General features: G+C 34.1%; 2 protein-coding genes across 3 annotated transcripts in view; one reads left to right on the forward strand and one right to left on the reverse strand.

Moving 5' to 3' along the window:
- Positions 1 to 16,258, reverse strand: part of bark (C-type lectin domain-containing protein bark beetle) — a 31,371-nt gene extending 15,113 nt beyond the window's left edge. For both annotated transcript variants that reach the window (XM_088277184.1, XM_088277183.1), the window contains exon 1: positions 15,457 to 16,258. In XM_088277184.1, coding sequence (XP_088133310.1) covers positions 15,457 to 15,858 — 402 coding nt within the window. In that variant the 5' untranslated portion in view covers positions 15,859 to 16,258. The remainder of the gene's footprint in view (positions 1 to 15,456) is intronic.
- A 2,061-nt stretch (positions 16,259 to 18,319) lies between these two features.
- On the forward strand, positions 18,320 to 20,284 carry LOC148312525 (uncharacterized). The gene is made up of 4 exons (XM_088277186.1): positions 18,320 to 18,453; positions 18,940 to 19,560; positions 19,755 to 19,879; positions 20,067 to 20,284. Exons 2-3 carry the CDS (start codon positions 18,956 to 18,958, stop codon positions 19,834 to 19,836), a joined length of 687 nt encoding a protein of 228 aa, XP_088133312.1. The 5' UTR covers positions 18,320 to 18,453; positions 18,940 to 18,955; the 3' UTR covers positions 19,837 to 19,879; positions 20,067 to 20,284.
- The last annotated feature ends 2,030 nt before the right edge of the window (positions 20,285 to 22,314 follow it).

Here is a 22,314-nt window from a genome sequence, read left to right on the forward strand (position 1 = left end):
CATCTCATCAAAGACGAAGAAAAATATGGAAGTCTGGGCATTTACGGGGCTGACGACCGTCATAGGTTGGTTTAAGTGATCACTTTACACGCATGTAACATTCACCAATTCTACCGATTATTGACAACCACATCTGTTACTCATTATGGATGTAATTAAATTTTTTCTTTGAAAAACCTAAAAAAACATTTGGCAGTTATCATTTTGTGAACATTAAAAAATATATTTATTTATTTGATATATTTATCAAAAAAATATTTAACAAATTCTAATGTGCCATTGCTCCCATTTAATGTAGCTATTATGTGGATAATTTATACTGTAAAATCTAAGCAATGGAAATGATGTTATAATTAGTTTTATCTTTATGTGATCCCATTGGACCAGATGAACTCATTTGCTCATACAAGGCGTGTTTCATATAACCCAGCAAGTGCACTCATGCACTGTTTCAAGATTACTATTGCTCTTGTGCATGTTAAAAACAGAGCAGGACTAGAAACATACATACATTTTTTTAAATTATTACTTTACAGAAAAGCATATTTTGGGAGCACTTTAATGTATGTAATGTCCGCCTCCGTAGTGTAATAGTCAGCACGCTCGGCTACCGTTCTGGAGGTCCCGGGTTCGATTCCCAAGGGGGGTAAAAATAAATATAAGTGATTTTTTCACTGTAATATTTATTCAATATTACCATGGACTGGTACCTGAAGCGGAGGGCTGATCACCTTTCCTTCATGTGTAACTGATTAAGATAAGACTGCGTTAATATGACACAGTGCCTTATGCACCACTGGGGTGCGGATAAGGGTTAGAGAGAGATTCTAAAAAGTGTATCTGTGGTATTGGTTGCAGTTAATTGAGTACTAATTGTTCTATTTTAAATCCATTTATTATTTTATATTTTCAGATTTGTCCAAACTACAGTTGTCAACGGATAGTTCTGTATCGATACTGATTAAGATAAGACTGCGTTAATATGACACAGTGCCTTATGCACCATTGGGGTGCGGATAAGCGTTTTATTATTATATTAATGTATGTAGACTTATTATATGAAAGGTAAAAAATATTTTTGCTTTGATCGGTGGTAAAGATATTGTAAAAGGACACTTATGGTCGCAGAAAAAAAGTTGGTACAAATTGTTATTTCCTTGCTCTTCACTCTAAAGATGTAAAAAAATAGATAAAAAGGTTTTAAGGAGAAATGTGAAACCCTCTCCATTTGTATGCACTTATGTACACAATTTGAATGTTGGCTCCATTAACAATAAAAAGTCCTGACTTAAATATGAGTTTCAAAGAAAAGGGGACATAAATATGTAAGTAGGTACAGAAATAGAATAAATTGAAGAAATAGAATAATAATATTGATCTGTTCCATGTGTCCGAAGCAGTTTTCCGGAGCGGGATTCTTCTACACATTTAACAAGAGTCTTCTTGCTTACTTTTAAATCTGATTTTTTTATAATGTATACGCCTTAAATGTTAGTTTGTAATGTATATATTAATTATTGAATAAATTGAATTGAATAAACTATTTTAACCCTGAGAAAGTAGGTATCACCCCAATTGTTATCTGCACCAATTGGTGCATAGGGCACCACCGCATCACACATATGCAGTGTTACATTGATCGTTATTTAACTGAAGGCATGTTGATCAGTCCTGCTCTGAAAAGCAGGTACCTACCTGAAGGTACCAGGGTGATTTTGAACAAGTAGTAGATTGATAAAATTTTAAAAAATTATGTTGGTCCCCCTGGAAATTGAATCCAGGACCTCCAACATGATAGCCAAACACGCTAACCACAAGAGGCGCAAGTAGATATAGAAGTAGATAAAGTAATTACAATTTAATTGTAATGAATTATTTAATACCGGCTCTGGCATTCTGTTAGCGTGTTCAGTCGCTAAGACAAACCAAAAGAAAGCACGCGCCATATTATATACGATTCCCGCACACGTCACATTTCCGAATTCGGTATTCCGAATGCAAGAAAACTGTGCCCGCGTAGGTACGTTTTTTTCCGAGGAGAAAATATTCTGAATTCGATATTCCGAAACATTGGATTGGTTTACTTGGAATGGGGAATTATTATCTATTAATATATTATAATTCTATTTTTGAACTTGAAATTGAAAATTTTGAATGAATAATATTTGTTCTTTTATTTTCATAAATTCAAAAAAATACAGACACACATATACATTTATCCTAAAATTCCGAATTCGGAAAACGGATGTAGATGGTAGGTAGGTAAGTATTCGAACCTACTCGCAGGTGCTCATATTTATGTGCCCTCAAATGACCGTGTGCATCATGAGACGATGCGATGTTTCATATCAATCAATTTTGTCACGCTCTTGTCCTGAGTAATGATTTTAAGTCAACGTTCTGTAACTATTTTCTATTCTTATCAAAATTACAGGTTGTCTCCCGTGGTATTAATAATAGGTAATTATATTTGTCACGCATATAAAGTAATAAGAAAGTACTTAATACCTTCAATAAACGTACTGGTGTTTATATCGTTATTACTCATTCTTACATAGCAGTTATAATAATTGGACCAATTGTCTTGTATATGAAATTGATTTAATATCACGTTTTAAATAATTATTAAATATCATGTATGTACACCAAAAATTATTTTATATCATGTATTTAATCAAAAATTATTTAATTTCACGTAAAAAATCAACTGTTTTACTAAAAGGATTGAAAACATTTTGATCGTCAGTCTTTTCACAATCAAGATTTTTCTTATGAAAATAACGTCAAAAAAATTTAAAATTTAGTCCAGTGCCCCAGTTTTAACAAGTTATTTGACTAATAATATGAAAAGGTCGAATTTATTAATCAAATGATCATTCGAAAAAAAAAATCTGATGAAAAAAGGCTACCGATTAATAACTTTCGTTCCTGTTCAAAATCGTCCTAATAGTTCAGTAAAAATTGCCCACTTTTAAGTAGGTGTTTGAGTTATGTTGCTGCGCTGTTTTATTATTATTGTTTATTATTTAATTAATACGCCATATAAACCTTATAGACTTGCACATTTCACCTTAAGGTTTTAAATTAAAATAATAAAATAAATTGGTTTCATCTAATCCGATTCTGTTACAGCAAAAGAAGTTTTACATGAACGGGCGCAATTTTTCATCGAGTCAATTTACAAAAGAATTTAAAAATTCTCAGAACGTTATCACATATTATTTTTGCGTGTATTTTTTCATTGTGAAGAAGGAAAGTATTATGTTATGTGGTCCACACGACAGCATGACAATATTAACCGCGGGACCAACTAACTAACCAGCTGCTATTTAATTACCAAATTTTAGGTGGAAAATTGTCGTAATGAAGATCACCCACTGGTAAATGACATTTAACCATGTAACCTTTGGTTACTGCATGTATTCTTTGAGATCTTTCTCATGCATAGCGTTTACTTGGAGCATCGGCTTTTTAGAAATGGGCAATTCATAGATTCGCTTAGATATGTATTTAAAAACATATGTTTACTCGGACTATCGGCTTTTTAGAAATGGGCAATTCATAGATTCGCTTAGATATGTATTTAAAAACATATGTTTACTCGGACTATCGGCTTTTTAGAAATGGGCAATTCATAGATTCGCTTAGATATGTATTTAAAAACACATGTTTACTTCGACCATCGGCTTTTTAGAAATGGGCAATTCATAGTTCGCTTAGATATATATTTATAAACACATGTTTACTTGGACCATCGGCTTTTTAGAAATGGGCAATTCATAGTTCGCTTAGATATATATTTATAAACACATGTTTACTTGGACCATCAATTTTTTAGAAATACTTAATTCATAGATTCGTTTAGATATGTTTTTATAAATACATATTTAAGCGAATCTATGAATTGTCCAATTCTAAAAAGCCGGTCGTCCAAGTAAACGCTTTGTTTGAGAAAGATCTCAAAAAATACGTGCGCTAACCAAAGGTTTTATATATATATTTTTTTAATTTATCGAGATAGACCTAATCTTTAGAATATTTAATTTATACGGTTTTGTATTTTGTACTCTTTTGTAAAAAAAGAGCTTAATAAAATAATATTTTATGCGTGAAACGAAAGAACACAGTAGTCATCCAACATGCAGTCTACCCTTTCTTCAAACCGGATACACATTTTTCGCTCCGGTGGATCAAGGAATCGTTATTTATTATGTTTACCCGCGTTATTAAATATTACTCGTATTATAGCGACACGAAACATGTCACTAAATATAAATAGGGACCATATTGGAAACTAAAAAAAACAATTAAGTGAAAATACAAACATTAATTGAAGGTATTATGGGACTTCTCGGTACTTGTTACAATACAACAAAAAAATAAACATTGTTCAAATGTGTTATTTAATATTACTCGTTATACAGAAGCACGACAACATGTTAATAAATATAAAAAGGGACCTTATTGGAAACTAAAAATAAAACAACTAAATTAAATTGTGAAATTAAAATACGTAGATTAATTGAAGGTATTATGGTACTTCTCGGTACTTGATTTAATACAAAAAAGAAACAATGTTTATATGTGTTATTTAATAATACTCGTATTATAGAAGCACGAAAACATGTCACTAAATATGAATAGGGACCTCATTGGAAACTAAAAATAAAACAAATAAATAAAATTGTGAAATTAATACACGTAGATTAATCAAAGGTATGGTGGGACTTCTTGGTATTTGTTTCAATACAAAAAAGGTAACAACGTTTACCCGTATTACTCGTATTATAGAAGCACGAAAAACGTGTCGCTATACAATACAATACAATAAATATATAAATAGGGACTTTATTGGGAACTAGAAAATAAACAATTAAATGAAATCGTGAAATTAAAATACACAAAATTAAAGGTAGATGGGTGTTGGTACTTGCGCAGTACTTGTTACAATACAAAAAAGGAAACAATGCCATATCATTGCAAGTCTTGTCAGCTTTAGTTTCAGTTGTGACACGCATTTTTTATCTTTCTTACTTACTGAGGAAATGACACTCAGGATGTGGTAGAGTGAATTGTGCAAGGACTCAGATTATATTCACCACAAAATACGGACAAGATTAATCATAGTAAAATAATGACCTCGTAAATGAAGGAATTTCAAATGCCTCGAGATCGATCGGTGGAAATAATCAAATCGTAATCGCTTATAAACACAATAATATCTAATATCACAACTTCTTTCATAAATAATGTTGTATCGGCTTGATTAAAAACTAAAGTAGCACACGACGACAATTCGCTCACTCCTTTCAAGAACGTCATAAATCAAAAAACTTGATTTTTCAGGAGAAGTTTTTAAAGTTTAAAAATATAACACGATGTATTAAAAATCAAGACACTTATTTAACTTTTTACTGTGCAAAAGATCTTTTTAGGTAAAACCTAAAGGCTTCTTCTCCATTTGAAAAATATTTAGTATATTTAAAATTTTTTTTTAAATAAAACCTTTTCTTCGAAATGCAAAAACAACACTTTCTGCCCTGTAGCGGGGATAAATATTAAGTTGAAAATATGCCTCTTTTTCTGGGATATAGTACATTTTCTGGGCATTCTGAAAACATGCACAACTGGAAATTGACAATTTTTGATTTATGACGTTCTTGAAAGGAGTGAGCGAATTGTGTAAATAATAATAAATCCATGTTTACCAAACAAACAAAAATTCCATAATACACAAATTACTTAAAAATAACCTTGACACAGATTTTACCATATAAATGATTTAAAATAGATCAGTAGGTACTTTAAAAATACTTATTAGCAATTTCTACAATTCTTCCGTATTTTTCAATAGTTTTCATACGTTGGTAATCCTTCCAGATTTGTTTTTCGTTTATCAATCTTTACCTTTCACATTTTAAAAATTTTATAATCTACCTCTAGTAAAAAATATAAATTTAATGTGTTTGTAAAAATTACTTCCTTGGCACATATTGTTATTTATGTCTTGTTTTATCTGTCCTTAACTAGGTGTTTTTATTTACTATATAGTGTTAAAGTACAAATTAAAATCTTTTTCATAAATTTATTCTATTGTAAGTATTTATTGTATTGTATACTTCTGTTTCAGGGGCGTAAATTCCACATACGCACAAAAGCAATGCCTACCTCACCTTACACTGCGAACCATATAGGCGCATTAGTGGCACCTACTTAACTTTAGAGCAAAAATAGTTAACTGACTGGATCCCATTTTTGAGTGAACCTTGTTACAAATATTGATACGTCCATTAATTCACCAATTCACGGGTTAACATATAAATAATATATTAAAAATAAAAATATATTTATACTTATAAATATATTCTTATTTTTAATCTTCTTACGTAGAAAAAAATCCTTTAACCACTCTCATTAATTCCTCTCCTTTCCTTCTCCTTCCTGCAAAATCTATTTTTTATACCATATCCTTACCCTTTTACTCCCTTTCTCACTCACACACACACACACACTCCTACTCTTTTTTTTATCTCTTAATGTTTTTGATCGTTCTTATAACATAAATGTGGAATTGTATAATTGGCTTTATTTTTATTAATGTAACTATTTTTTACTATAAAACTAACTAACCATCTCACCGCTTCCCCGCAAGGGTAGGCAGAGAGAATCGAACGCCACACCACTCTATCTTTGCAAACATTCTTCGCCTCTTCTACATTCATGCGTCTCCTCATACATACCCGACAATCATTACGACTCCTGACCCGGCCGCTTTCAAGTATTTGACATACCTGATTGTGCCAAGTTTTCACTTTTTTTAATGTAAAGCTGTAAAATTCCTGAACAAATAATACAAAATATATAAAATATTCAATTGACTTTTTATAAAAAACTTTAGACGACCTTTTTATTATCCATCACGACTGCCTTCCCTGATTGAAGACTCTATGCTCGCCACTGCTGTATCTAATATCTTCCATTTACCTGTATGCGAAGTGTGCTCACTGCATTCCTGCACTTTTACTACCCATAGAAATCCCTGCATTTGAGAACAATAGACAAACAATCGCATGAAACGTTAATGATCATTCACTTTACGCATTACTGCAATGAGCATAATATGCAGGCTACAATGGCAGTGGGACACTTGCGAATGATTTGATGTAAGTATACAATATGCGAAGTATACAATATAAGTTGAGTAACCAGCGCATCGAAAGGGTCGAGAGTTTCAAGCACTTGGGAGTGTACGCGACTGAAAATGGCAGCCTTCAAAAGGAACTGGGAGTGCGATTAGGACTCGCAGGGTCCGCATTTAACAGTATGAAGGCTGTCTGGAGATCGGATTTATACTCGGTGAAGACCAAATGCCGCCTATACAATGCCTGCATTGCTCCTGTTCTCTTATACGGCTGTGAAACATGGCACCTTACAAGGGCCCAGAGCAGCCGTGTACTAGGCTTTGAGAATAGGTGTTTGCGGAGAATTTTAGGCGTGCGGTGGTTTGACTTTGTGAGGAATGAAGAGATAAGGCGTAGGACGCAGCAAATCTTGGTTACAACTGTCGTCAAGAAAAGGCGATTCAGTTGGCTTGGCCATGTACTTCGCATGCCTCCTGAGAGCCTTAATCAAGCTTGCCTCTTTTACAAGGCATCAGGTTCGCGCCGCCCAGGACGACCACTGCTGACAATTCGTCGGCAGTTCTCGTCAGAACTTCGGGACGTGGATCTGACTTGGGAGGATCCAAGGGAGCTGGCAGCCGACAAAAAAGCCTGGAGACAGTTTGTGGACTCCATATGCTCCACCTAGGGAGCGGATATGGTTTATTATTATTATTATACAATATGCTATATTTACAGTAAAACCAATTTACACGTAAACAAATTTTACATCTTAGTATTGTCTAGATCACTGGGCTACAAGTGAGGTGTTTTATTGATGGTATTTTATACCTGCATTAAATTATTTTTCTGCATCCGTAGTGAAGTAGTTAACACGTTGGCTACCAAGCTAGAGGTCTTGGATTTGAAATGTTTGAGGGTTAAAATAAATATCAGTAATTTACAATCTAAAATTGATTTGATGTCATCCTGGACTGGTTACTAAAGCGCAGGACTGATCATATTGTCTTGATGTATTAACGACCGAGAAAACACTACGTTGATACAGCCGGGTGCCCTATGCACCATGGGGTTCAAAATAAAAAGAATATTTTTATTATTTATTTTCAATATATTTTTATTTAATGCCACCCTGGACTGGTAACTGAAGTGGAAGACTGACCACCTTACTAATTAACAATAAAGAAAACACTGCATCAATACTATGCAGTGACCTTTGCGCCATTGGATGCAAATAAGAGCTAAAAATAAGAAAATATTAAGGATAAGAAATTCCAGTTTATTTTCAATTTAAAAACAAAAAATAATGTTAAAATTTTATTCTATTTAAACGTTGTACCTTCAATCTATTACAACAATTGGAAATAATGCCATAGATAGTCTCTTCAAAGATGAATAAAAGATAAATATATATTTTTTTATTGTAAAATAAGTAAATAATATAGCCTTTTCCATATAAGAAAACTAGTCAACCTTCTGAGTAAATCATTTAAAATAAGCAGAATCCAAATGGAATCTGGAATGAAAATGAAACTAGTGTAGCATTAAACATTACATAAGTATATGTATGTAAGAATTTCAAATGTATAACACATGGAACTAACCTTGTCATCTGTGTACTTACAAACATACTAGTGAGTTTCTGGATGGAGAGTTTCTGAGTAAAATAAAGACATAAACTCGGTAACGTTGTACTACACACCTATAATGAGATCTCGTGTAAATACATAGACATCACGCATGGTAATTATGTATGTATGTAAAGAATGAGCATCCATGGTTAGTATATAACATGTCGTTGACTCAATAAAAAACGGAGCGTAGGTGCATTCATAATTCGTATCCTCCCGTGCGCGAAGTGATGACGTCTGGGGTTAATTGCGGGGTCAGCTGTTCGGAATTAACAGATCGGCAAGGAGCAAAGGACAGCCGACGGGAGTTAATTTCATTACGCGAGCAAGTATTGTATTTCCTGTGGCAACCGGGTAGGTACTGCTAACTGGGTAGGTACTGCCAACAAGGTAGGTACTGCCGACTGCCACTCTCGCCGAGCTGGTTACTAACGGGACGCTCGATCCGAAAGGCATCTCGACTGGAACCGCCACCGACGCGCGGCTCCGTGGGCCCGCGTTGCATGACCTGTCTATTGTCTCTAATCTCGAATTCGGAAAAACTAGCCGAATAACTGTTTCGATAAATCAATTAGCTGCCGGTCACCATTTTATTTTTTTCGGAACAACGACGTTAAAGAAATTTTAATTATGTTTATATTTCAATACACATAAGTTGTTTCAAACATTCCGACCAAGCTGTCTAGGTTTGTCTAGGCTCCCACCAGCCTGATGATGTCGGTAACGACGAAACCCGGTCACTGGTCAAGTAAAATAAAAATGGAAAAAAAACATATAGTTTTTGTTTTTATAACATACCATATACATTCTGACCATTTTTATCGATTGTTGCGCGGTATGATCGATAATCCTGAAATTATCCGGAGCATTGGTCTGTATGTTCCCGATAGTTACCTAAGACAGCGTCGGAATAGATTGTTTCACATTCCTGTATATAGGACCAACCTGAAGGTTATGCCTGTAGGAAGAGCTACCGTTATGCTGAACAATATCACGCCGGATATTTATCTGTTCCGTGTGTCTGAGCGGGTATTCCAAAGCGGGATTCTTTTACATCTTTAATAAGAGTCTTCTTGCTTACTTTTTAATTTATGTTTTCAATGTATACGCCTTTTATGTTTGTTATGTATAGATTTAATATTGAATAAATTGATTTGATTTGATCATGTACAGGTTTGAAATATAGCCTATACCCGGTGATGCTTGAAACCGTGGTCATACGTTGCGCTCGAACTTCGTAATCCCTTAACTAATCCGGAACGTTATTCACAACGAGCAATGAACCAATTAGATTTCAGGAAATACTGTTTACGATTTTCATTGAATTTATCGTACTTCCGATTGCGCACTATTGAAAATTTCGACAGTTTAATTTGGCTGAATATATAGTAATTTTCAGTATCATCAAACTATGAAAACACTATACAGACACATTAAAATACAATGACAATTTTTTTGTATAACATCTACACAGTGGCTTGCAAAGAGATTTTAAAAATAACAACTATGCAATTTTGCCACATTAATTTTATTTGACCAGAAACTGGGTTTCGTCGTAACCGACATCATCAAACATCCAGTATGATGATGTTGGTTACGATGAAACCCGGTTGCTGGTCGAATAAAATTCATGTGGAAAAAAGCTTTACAGTTGTTATTTTAATTTTTAAAATTGGGAGACTTTAGGACGAAGTGAATTTTTCCCGCAAAAGCGTTTAAAAAAGTTTAATTTATTTTATATCTATGGTTATCAACCTTTTGCCGTACGTAGGTACTTAAATAGTACCTACCTTTTTAAACAAAAACACAGTCTCTCTTGTATTATCTCCATATTGAAGAGGTTGTCACGGTCGTCACATTCCGCAAAGGAAATACCACCGAGTAGCTGTCCGGAATCATAATATAAAATTTATTAACCGATTCATCTCAACAATATTCAAAGAACGCGGGTTTTATGTCGTTAGTTAAACGTTCTAAGTAAAAATCTAAATAACTGAAAACGCAAAATACAATTTCATTTCAGATGCTTTAAATATTGAAGAAAATATTTTGATAGGTAATTGACATATCGCTCACTCCTTTCAAGAACGTCATAAATCAAAAAACTTGATATTTCAGGAGAACGTTTTTAAAGTTTAAAAATATAACACAATTCACTAAAAATAAATATCAAGCCACTTATTGAACTTTTTACTGTGCAACAGATCTTTTTAGGTAAAACCTGAAGGTTTTTCCTCCATTTGAAAAATATTAAGTATATTTAAAAAAAAAATTAAACAAAACATTTTCTTCAAAATGCAAAAACAACATTTTCTGCTCTGTAGCGGGTAAATATTATGTTAAAAATATGCCACTTTTGCTGGGATATAGTACATTTTTTGGGCATTCCGAAAACATGCACAACTGAAAATTGACGATTTTTGATTTATGACGTTCTTGAAAGGAGTGAGCGTAAATATATAAATAATAATGATTTATTTATTTACGTAACATACCACAAATAATAAAATACATTAAGACTACCACAGTAACATTTACTATTACTACTACTACAACTACTTCTACTACTGACTCTTATCCGCACCCAATGGTGCATAGGGCACTGCATCAAGCTGATACAATGTTAATTTGATTTTTTATTACATGATTGCAAGGTCACTTTAGCAAGGATCAGTCTTCCACTTTAGGTACCATTTCAGAGTAACATTGAAAATACATTAGAGTGAAAAACATTTATATTCGTATTGACCCCTCAAGGAATCGAACCCGGGACCCGGACCTCCAGCAGGGTCGCTAAGTGTACTAGCCACTACACTAAGGAGGCAGACAAATATTTAGTTCAGAGATAATGCTGGCATGCTAAAAAGAAATAAAGTAAAATACAGAAAATTATGTTTTATAAATATATTCAAATACTAGTTAGTCATATTATACCAAGTAGTTATCTATATTATCTACATGCGTATTTACAGCATGCTTCTTCATAATGAGGATGACGAATGCCTTATCACGACCAACCCGTTAATAGATGTGAAAACTCCAGTATAATTTTATCATTTATATTTACATACTTCATTATTTGTATGGAATGAATCATCCTCAGGTTTCCAAACCTACCTACATTCTAGTCTAATCGACCGGACCCTTCCTTATCTATTCTATGGAAATATAACCGAAAAGGGTCTTATTTTTTGTGCTGTTACAATAAAATTCTGAATGAATGGGTACAGGCCAGTAATGTATAATAGCCCCTCCATCCGTTTCCGTGGCACACACACACAGGATTAAATGATTTTTTTAAAAACACACAATTTTACACTGCAGTGAGTTCCTTTTTTTAACACGTTATTTTGTAGGTAGATACATAGCTCACTCCTTTCAACAACGTCATAATATATCAAAAATCGTAAATTTTCAGTTGTGCATGTTTTCGGAATGTCCAGAAAATGTACTGTATCCCAGCAAAAGCGGCATATTTTTAACTTAATATTTACCCGTTACAGGGCAGAAAGTGTTGTTTTTACATTTTGAAGAAAAGGTAAGGTTTATTTTTTTTTTAAATAAACTAATTATTTTTGAAATGGAGAAAAAACATTCAGATTTTACCTAAAAAGATATGTTGCACAGCAAAAAGTTCAATGGGTTGATATTTATTTTTAATACATTGTATTATATTTTTAATCTTTAAAAACGATCTCCTGAAAAATCAAGTTTTTTGATTTATGACGTTGTTGAAAGGAGTGAGTGACATATTATACATACATTATACCTACATATGTATTATGTTTATATATTTAGTTAAGCTTTCTTGTGAACGTATTATTTTACACGAGGGAGTATGGTATAAGAAGGGAGTATTATCATGTCGGCTGTCCAAACTTAAAACACAGTAAGGGACAATTTTTTTGTAGAACGTTTTTTTTTGCATATTTGGACTAAGTAGAATCTACTTAGTCCAAAAATGCAAAAAAAACATACTACAAAAAATATCCCTTCCTGTGTTTTGAGTTTGGACAGCCGATGTGTTGTTAATTGTTAAAAAAAAAAATTCTGATCTATACCGGAACTTTGAGTTTTTTTTTGTTTTATACATTTGATTAATATCAAAATTATTTGATAACGCGTCTTTTGCATCATCCTATCCAATAATCCCATACTATATTATGAACTGACATAATGTGTAGTTAATTTTTACAAATTCATTAGTATTTAGGATGTTACGTGTTGTTTTGAACATGTTGTTGTCAAACTCAAACACATTCTAGAGAGTAAAGAGATTCCGACCTGTCTAAAAAAAACTTATGAATCCTGCATACTGCCAGTGAATACATATACACTTGAGACCATAGTTCAGACAAAAAGAAACGTAGAGAAGCTCAAATGCATACAGCAATCCATGGAAAGATCTATGCTTGGTTTAAGCTTGGGAGATAAAATAAGATATGAAGAAATTAGGAACAAAACCAGAATAGCGGATATCATGGATCGCGCATCAAGACTCAAGTGGCAATGGGCGTGACATGTAGCAAGATAGGACCCCGCATGGTGGACCCCTAAAATTTTGAAATGAAGTCCTTGGGAGAATAAAAGGGGCGTCGGGAGACCTCAAAAAAGATGGTCCAACGACATAGCCGCTGTGGGGAGTAGGAATTAGCTGCAAGCAGCAACAGACCGAAAAATATGAAAGAAAACGGAAGAGGCCTATATCCGGCAGTGGAGGACAGAAGGCTAAAGAAGAAGAAGAAAGGTTGTGTGTAGTATTTTTACTTTGCAAATTCCATTCTATGTTTTAGCCTATTTACATACTCAAATATTAGGTGTTATCTAGTTGGTCAGTTGCATGTTATATTATTGTCACCATTAAATATTTCTCAAGACGCTTCCGTGACAAAAATATAAACGAATGAGCGACGCTATTTACACTTGCTGTACGTCAATAGTTGATTAATAAACCGAGATGACTAAGAAAGTGAATCATAAAATAATACTGAATCAAAGAATGTCACAGAAATACGTGAGTAATGCAACTAAGGATAACCACTTTCCAAAACATAACATTAAGTAGTTACTAGGTAAGAACTGTAATTATCTTACGGGCTGGAACCGTTATGAATTGGAGTACGTAGGTACTAGGTATTGCTTATGTACGAGTACATTCACAACACCGCCATTGTCTGCTATTTATATACAAATTGTTACTATATTGTTTGGTCCCATAGCGCAAAATCACGATTTAATAGCACTAAAATGTCCGGTACAAAATCGATGCCACTAAAGATTTATCAGTTTTTTCTAATAAGATTCTCTGCAAATCTCGGTAAATATTGCTCGATCTAATCGGAAATAACCCGAAGAACTCAATACCATTTTTTTTTTAAATTATAAACAGATTTTATAAACAGAACTTTCCTGTAATTAATTAATTATTAAATTAGTATTGTACAAAAGGAAATGTACACAATTAAACTATTTTTTCGGTAATACATACTTCAATATTTTCTGTGCCTTTTCGCATACCCGTACACGTTGACAAAATGAATTAATGGAATGTCATCTTGATCGTAAATTACTTAAAAACCAAAACATTCAATCTTACGCTTCAGATACCAGATAAGGGTAGTGTAATAAAATAAAATAGTTATTAAATTGTTTTCATGTACCGAACATATTGAGTATCGACTGTGTAAATAATCAATTCAAGGTTATATGTTATAATAGTTAGTAACATGTAAAATTGATAAACAAATAAACGTAGTGTAGTAGTTAGCGCATTTGCTACCGTGCTGCAGGCTCTGGATTCTATTCCTAGTACGGTTATAGTAAATAAAAGCTAATATTCACAATACTATTTGTTTATATCTAAAGCGCAAGACTGATCTCCATGCCCTCATATAATTAATTATCAAGATAACACTGCATTAATACTATGTGATGCTTAATGCACCATTGGGTGAAAATAAGGGTAAAAAGAAGAAGAAGATAAAAGTAATACGTAATAAATAGTAACTGGTTTTCCAAATGGAACTCTCCATTTTACTTTCATTTAGCGTTGAAGCACATCGGCTGTCCAAAGTCAAAACACAGTAAGGGACATTTTTTTTAAAGTACGTTTTTTTGCATTTTGGGACTAAGTAGATTCTACTTAGTCCAAAAATGCAAAAAAAACGCACTACAAAAAAAATGTCCCTTACTGTGTTTTAAGTTTGGACAGCTGACATTTCATTGGATGTTTATAATACATAACACTACGTAATCAATAAATCAAATCAGATTTTAGTGATAAAATTGTACCTTCCCTACATCACTATATGTCTAGGCTGTGAAATTGTTATCGTAAATTATGACACAAGGCGCTCCTGATAAAAATAGGTAGGTACTATATAGTTTTCAGATAAGCAGGTGAATCGATGATTACGACAAGCCAAATGAGCACACCTTGTCCTGCCAAATTATGCATAAAAATATCAAAATATGAGAAATATCTTTTTTAAATCGTTAAATGTAACAAATTTCCCTTCTAATAACACATTTATATCCCGTAAGGAACCTCCTTGGTATATGCAAAATTACTAGCATTGTTGGGATTCGAATTGAAATGAATATTATACAAAAATGATTGGTTATTACTCTCAATATCGTATAACGAATGTTACATGAGACTGATGATAATTTTGAATTAAATCGTAGGCAGTATTATTACTCACCACGGCTGTAAGGATTCCTCTAACGGTGATGCCCACCATAGGAGCGAAGCGCACCTCTACTCCTGGTTCGATGATCAGCTCCCCATCTCTCTCGATGATGAGATCCTCTCGTACCAAGTAAGGGCTCTTGTTTTGCCTCCACACGATCTGGCCATCAGTGATGGTGCCACCAGGTAGGTCCGTAACGTCGGGCATTTGCCGCGTAACGATAAAGTTATCAACTCCATAATCTGATGTCGTCGGAAACTCCACATTTTCACAATCCACCACCCCAAATATTAGTCCGAGCACTACGAAAATACTCACTGAAACTGTCCGCCACTTGTGTTTTGTATTGCCGTATTGACTATTGTTCTTCAGTCTACGTGCGCGATCAGCGCTGTAGTAGAATGTATCTTCCATCGTTTTATTTTCTATTGATATTTTCACCTTACGGGTCGCTTATGATACGAATATTCGATCATTATAACTATGTAATATAAAGTCTAATACGATATTGTAATTCTGCTGAAATCGCGCGAATGTTATGCGGTCTAAGTGTAAACTTATAAGAATTGGAAAACACAAACCAGACTTTGAACAAAGGGGGTTACACTGAACGAAATGGTAGGTTTAAGTTATCACTCCGAAGGGAAACTGCAATTATGAATTATATAAAAATGTTTATTGGGAAAGCGATGTTCATTCACGGAATGAGCTTTGTGTGCGGAAAACGAACTGAACGAACGAATAAAACAAAAAACGAGAGTAGGCGCGGCCAACGGCCAGACAAGATGTAGTGGTCACGTGACAGCCGTTACTCAGGTAAGTATTTCGAAACAACACTCCCCCTTCTACCTGTCGCAGGTAAACAAGCAAGTTTAATTCTTCGTACCACCACCGTGTTGTTCTAATGGCGCCACCGACCAAACCAGTTATGCGCTTAAACCCGACTCCGGTAGAGCTCTAATACAATGTGCAACGCTGTTGTGAATTCATTTATCTACAAGGTACATCCAAAAATTAATCATCATTTATAAGGGTACATCACATCGCATTATGAAGTATTTTTTACTATCACGATCTGCGCCATTCCAAGGAGGCTCGGTGCAAAAAGTTAGGACAGGCCGACAAAAAAAAGATTTGCTAGCTAAGAATTTTATAATCATGATTTTTCTTTATTATCTCCCTAATTTTATACGAACGAATCTTAGAAAATAAAAATAAAACTTTATGAGCGTATTATCTAAATACAAAAAACTTAACCTATTAACAATATAAATTTAACATATAACAATAAAAAATTATTTGTGCGATGGCATTTTCAAGGATTACGTTACCTTATTTTGGCAAACGGCAGGTATTCATTTCGTTTATTTCATGGAATTTTTGGTTTAATTTATTCACAAATGTTTTACTACAATATTTAAATGACATTATAAGTTTAAAAAAATATATACAAAAAAAATGTTATGCAATCGATCAAATACTTATTTTTAATCAAATAAATCATATAAAAACAATATGCCCTATTAAAAAATATTAATTTTTAATTTAATTTTTACTTAGTAAATACCACTATTTGTTTATTCCAATACTGACTAAATATATTTTTACGTTTTAAGTTAAGTACCAGAATTAAAATTTCAGATAGTCTTTTTGGAATATCTTAATTATCCAACAAAGCAGAAAAATCTTTGGAAAGTTAACGGTCGGTCAACAGTACGTACATAATACAAAAAATTTCTATTTGATACCTTTGAATCTCGCGCTATCACAGTTTTCGAGAAAATGTTGCATGAATTAAAAAATAAATAGAGCCTGGTACGGATTAGTAGGTAGGCACTTCAAAAATTTTATTGAAAATTGTCAATTTAATATAATTAATAATTAGGTAAGTATGAATAATTGATAATAATTAATTATAATAAGGTATGAATTAATATTAAGTAAGAATAGAAAAAAATTAAATACTTACATTCAGTGAGTGTTTACTTATGAAACAATTTCTGCCAATAATTTCAATTATACAACGTTAACATTTTACTTTCATATATATTTACATCCGAATTAAGCAGTTCTTAAATATTTTACGTAAAAAAATTATTCTTTGCTCTCAAGCTAAGCAGTGGTCGCCACATCCAAATGTCTCAGATTCAAGCTCCGGAGCAGGCAATTTTTTTTGAGTGATAGTTATTCGGTATTGTTATTAATTCCTCCATTTACAAAATATTAAATTGAAATTCTCTACACCAATAAAACTTCGGTAAAGTCTGACAATAAAGAGTTACAGTGATAGAGTAGTTTTATTACAGCGTAATGACATATTTATCATTTCTTATTGATTTTTACACTCAACACAACCAATATAAAACAAATAATCAAATACTCAAAACCCATTCCAATTTCCATTTCGATGTCAATGACAAAAAGTTATTTAATTTACTCAATTAAATTACTTTTCAGGGTCTAAAATCGTTTGCAATTCCAATTTACCCAACCCTGAATGAAACAGCACGATAGTTGTAGTAATTCCGTTTGATTAAATTTCTACTGTTTGGGTGTATTTAGTTTCATAAATTCAACTGTGGGATGACATTTTAAAGAATCATGTCTCGCCTTATTTTGCTAAATTTACAAATAGAATCTAGGTATTTAAATTTTTTATAACTAAATAAGAACTTTTCTTGTTTATGATATGGAAACGGAAACATCAAAATCGATTTAGTAAACAAATGAAATAGAAAGAGATGAAGATACGCGTCATGAAATATGCTTTTCTTATAAATTACACGATTTGGTAAAAATGTTCATTATTAGTGTTCTTTTAAAACAGTGCGTAATATTATTGAGTTATACCTTTCTATAAATATAAACAGTACGCCGCCAGGGGCGCTGGCATCTACATGATATTGTCTATTCTTTTTGTGGCTTGGCTTCTCTTCCGGTATTGCTCTCAACGGTTTGGTGTAGTTTTTCGGTCGAGCATCTATATTTCTTCAGATTGAACGATATACGGTAAATTTTGGTTGAATTTTATTGTCCTTTGTTTTTCAATACTCGTTTTTGCACTTAGATTCAGGTATTTAGAGAAAAATCGCGTACGTTTTAAATTCTATAATTGTCGTCTATACAAACTTTAAAATGGCGTCTTCGCCGATATTATTTTCGTTTTTGATTCATGTCTTGTCTGTTTTTTCGCTAACCAGTTACTATTGATTTCGAGTGTATGTGTGTTAAAGAGTTCAGCTTCTGAATGTGTAGTCGGTTCTTTATTACATCGCTAATTTTGCGATAAGGCAAGACGAATGATGCCGGGAGCCGGTCGTGTTTGATTGCGCATGTCCGCGCCGATTGATCCTGTGTGTACATTTAATTATTGTAATAATTATGTTATCTGTATTTGAAAATGTTGAAATAAACTGCTGTAGTCTAGATATTGTATTTTAAATTATCTATTTTTTACTATGAATCCTCCGAAATATTTCCGTATCTGCTCCACAGTAACAAGAACGACACCATGAGTAACAATTATACAGAAGGCACCCGCGTCTATGTGGGCGGCCTCTCCGAAAGCATCAAGAAGGAGGATTTAGAAAAAGAATTCGATAAATATGGCAAACTGACATCGGTCTGGGTCGCGTTTAACCCCCCCGGCTTCGCGTTCATCGAATTTGAGAATTTGGACGAAGCTGAGCACGCCTGCGACAGTCTCAACGGGTCAGAGGTCCTCGGCTCCAAGCTGCGAGTGGAGATCTCCCGCAGGCGGAACAACCGCGGAGGCGGGCGGGGCGGCGGCTTCCGCGGCAGCAGGGGCGGCACTGGGGGCGGCTTCCGAGGAGGCTTCCGGGAGGGCGGCGGTGGCGGGTTCCGCGGCGGGTACGACGGCGGGCGCGGGGGCGGCGGCGGCTTCCGAGGCCGCGGGGGGCGCGGGCGGGGCAGCTTCGAGCGCGACTCGTACAGCGGCGGGGGCGGGCGGGGCGGCAGCTACGGCGGCGGGCGGGAGAGCAGCTACGGCGGCGGCGGCGCCCGGGAGGCGTATGGATCGCGAGACGCCTACAATGGCGGCGGTGGCTATAACGGAGGATCTCGCTTCCGTTCAAGATCTCCAGTCGGCCGAGGAAGGTATTAAGCCTTAAACCGCTGATCTCTTACCACATCTTCATAGTAAAATATTTTTATGAAACTCTTCTACGAATTATGATTTAGTCACAAATGTATAAGTCCCTCCCGGCTATTGGCCGTACTTGTTAAGTCCTTGATGTATTCCCTGTGTATGTATTGGAGACTGGGTGTTGCGACATATGAATGAATTCTAGCGCACGGGAATTCGACGAACCGAAGAGCTATGGTGGATCCGGGGGTGGTTACACGCGACCCGAGAGCTACGACCGATATTAGCCAGCCAATATCTTCGCTACTTCGCACCTCGCAATCTTACAAGGTACTTTATTCTACGATAACACATTTTACGCTTCGAGTTTTTACAATATATCCTCCGAATCTTGCTATCCACAACCAACGTTGTTCTAGAATCTTCCCTTCGTACACTCACTTGCAACATGCCATATCAACCTAATATTCACCGACTTGACTGCCTTGTACATGTTGTTTTATTAAAATGTTTACAGTCAGACGCCGTCATCAAGCTACGCAATGATATCGTCGAAACAGCCATCATCTCCACTACTAGAAAAAAACGACGATAAACTGAAATGAAAATGTCTGTCTAATAGTATTACTACGAACCATTGTTTAATCTTAATTTTAAATCTACGTTATTATTATCATTATTTTTTAAATAATTTTCCAACATAAAAAATACAAACTACAAAAAAATATTATCTTCGATCTTCGTAAACTTATTTCATAATCCCTCTTATTCTTCAGTAATAACTACAAAGTGATGATGTACTAGTTTATGTATTCAAAGTATCTGCATTACAATACTCCATACCTAATGGCGGAACATGTTGCAATACCAACAAATTTACGTTTCTTTAAACAGATTTCATTATAGTGGAATCATAATTCTAACTTGACTAAAAAATTGCACGAATTAAAAAAGTGAATCCGGTATTGCAGAAATTGCACTCTTGGAATGTATAAAGTCGAGAGTGTATCAGTAAGTCGGTTTACATTTTATGAAAAAAATTATAAAAATTGTATGCAATGAATAAAAAAAAATGATTACAACACAATTCTCAAGGACTTCTTGTTGTAAGTTTTCTACATATTGGACAAAAATTACATGAAGCGAGGAATCGTTAGGTATGGCTAATATATTCCACAAAAACATCAAGCGGAATTAAGATTTTTCAATGAATTATCTGAGAAAGGACTTAGGCGGAGGAAGATTTGAAAAAGGACAAATGTTGGTTTGTAAGAAGTTTTCAGAGCCGTGAAAAATATATTTGATTTTTAATCGGTGCGATTTGACGTAATCTTACTAGCAAGAGGAAAAATAACTGAATAATTCCTACAAAAGAAGATTGTCTTAAAAAAAGGATATGAATGTCTCAAGAAACTTAAGGAAAAGAACTAAAGGAATGCGACGTTGGCTGTCGAAATACTCATCTGATATTCCCCGAATTTAAGAAATCGAATAAAAAATTTGGCTTTCGTTTAGATATCAACATCATCTACGAATAAAAGAACAGGCAGTGAGAGAAAATTTACGAATATACACATGAAATATTTTACACCTCATGCTTTATAGAAAAGGTGTAATTTGGATTAGAAAACTTCTTTCTCAGTGGTAAAATGGCTGATTATGTGTAAGCTTTCAAACTGTCATTCTTAGCATTTTGGGGCTTTGTAGAGATTTACAAACTTACTACAAAAACAAGATTGGATTTGAGGCATCGTTCATTTTATTGCAGTGCTTAAATTAAAATAATGCGGGATTATTGATTTTCTATGTGTACATGAGAAGAATGTCCATGTGAAAATTCAGTTACAATTATGAAATATGAATTAGAGACAATATACTTTCGATAAGTAGCCATCTTGTTTGCACAGGTGCCAGAAACTTTCTTAGCAAGCACAAAGATGTACGCATTATTGGTTCATTACGCTATACATTTCCACTATCCATTTCTCCTACCTTGGTGAGCATATTATAGGTGAGTATATTATGTATATTATTTTGTATTCCAAAGATGAGAAATGCTGATTAATATACAAAAACACTGATTTATGCATAATTTATCTGCTTTTACTTGGTTCAGAGGTAAACTGGTTACAGATAAAAATGTTGACTCACCATTGAAATGTGTATGTTAACTCTACAGTATTGTTTATCACACAATTTTAGGAGAATTATCAAAACGTAAATAATGGTTAGTGTCCATGTGAGCTGATGCTAGTTTTATTTCGATCGGGGTTCAATACAATTTGGGACTTGTGAAAAAGAAAAAGCTCGATTGACATTAGTTATTCTTACCTTTTTAACCCGAGTTGAGAAGAATTTTTGGAGCTGTGTAGTATATTTTTATTTTTGTATATCCATATACATGCCTTGATATTCCCAAGAGTTATACAAAGCTCATGGAAGAGTCTAATGCAACCATTGACAAAATTGTTATGGGGTCTTTGAATGTAAGGAGTTCATGTTGTGACACCGATAAGGTACCAAGCGACCAAATAGATTCAAGTTGACACTATCTGCTTTCTTATGGGTATGGGTAATAATTTTGAAGACTAAAGGAATAGGGTATTCATATTACTGAAGAATACTACTCTTTAACATCCTACACTGGCTGTAAAAGGCGATCGAAAAGGAAAGGTGTGGGAAATTAGAGGAATCATGTTTCTCCGTGATAATGCACTAGTGCAAAATGTTGCAAAGGGAGCAGTTTGAAGGAATCCATCACTGTC

This window comes from Brachycentrus maculatus, unplaced genomic scaffold (assembly GCF_059751285.1).
Source record: "Brachycentrus maculatus isolate JH-2025_06_01 unplaced genomic scaffold, ASM5975128v1 h1tg000039l, whole genome shotgun sequence".
NCBI classification, from domain to species: Eukaryota; Metazoa; Arthropoda; class Insecta; order Trichoptera; family Brachycentridae; genus Brachycentrus; species Brachycentrus maculatus.

Coding starts and splice junctions, on each gene's coding strand:
- LOC148312525 (XM_088277186.1), top strand. CDS start 18,956: ATGAGTAACAATTATACAGAAGGCACCCGCGTCTATGTGGGCGGCCTC. Junction 19,561..19,754: donor TCTCCAGTCGGCCGAGGAAG/GTATTAAGCCTT, acceptor AATGAATTCTAG/CGCACGGGAATTCGACGAAC.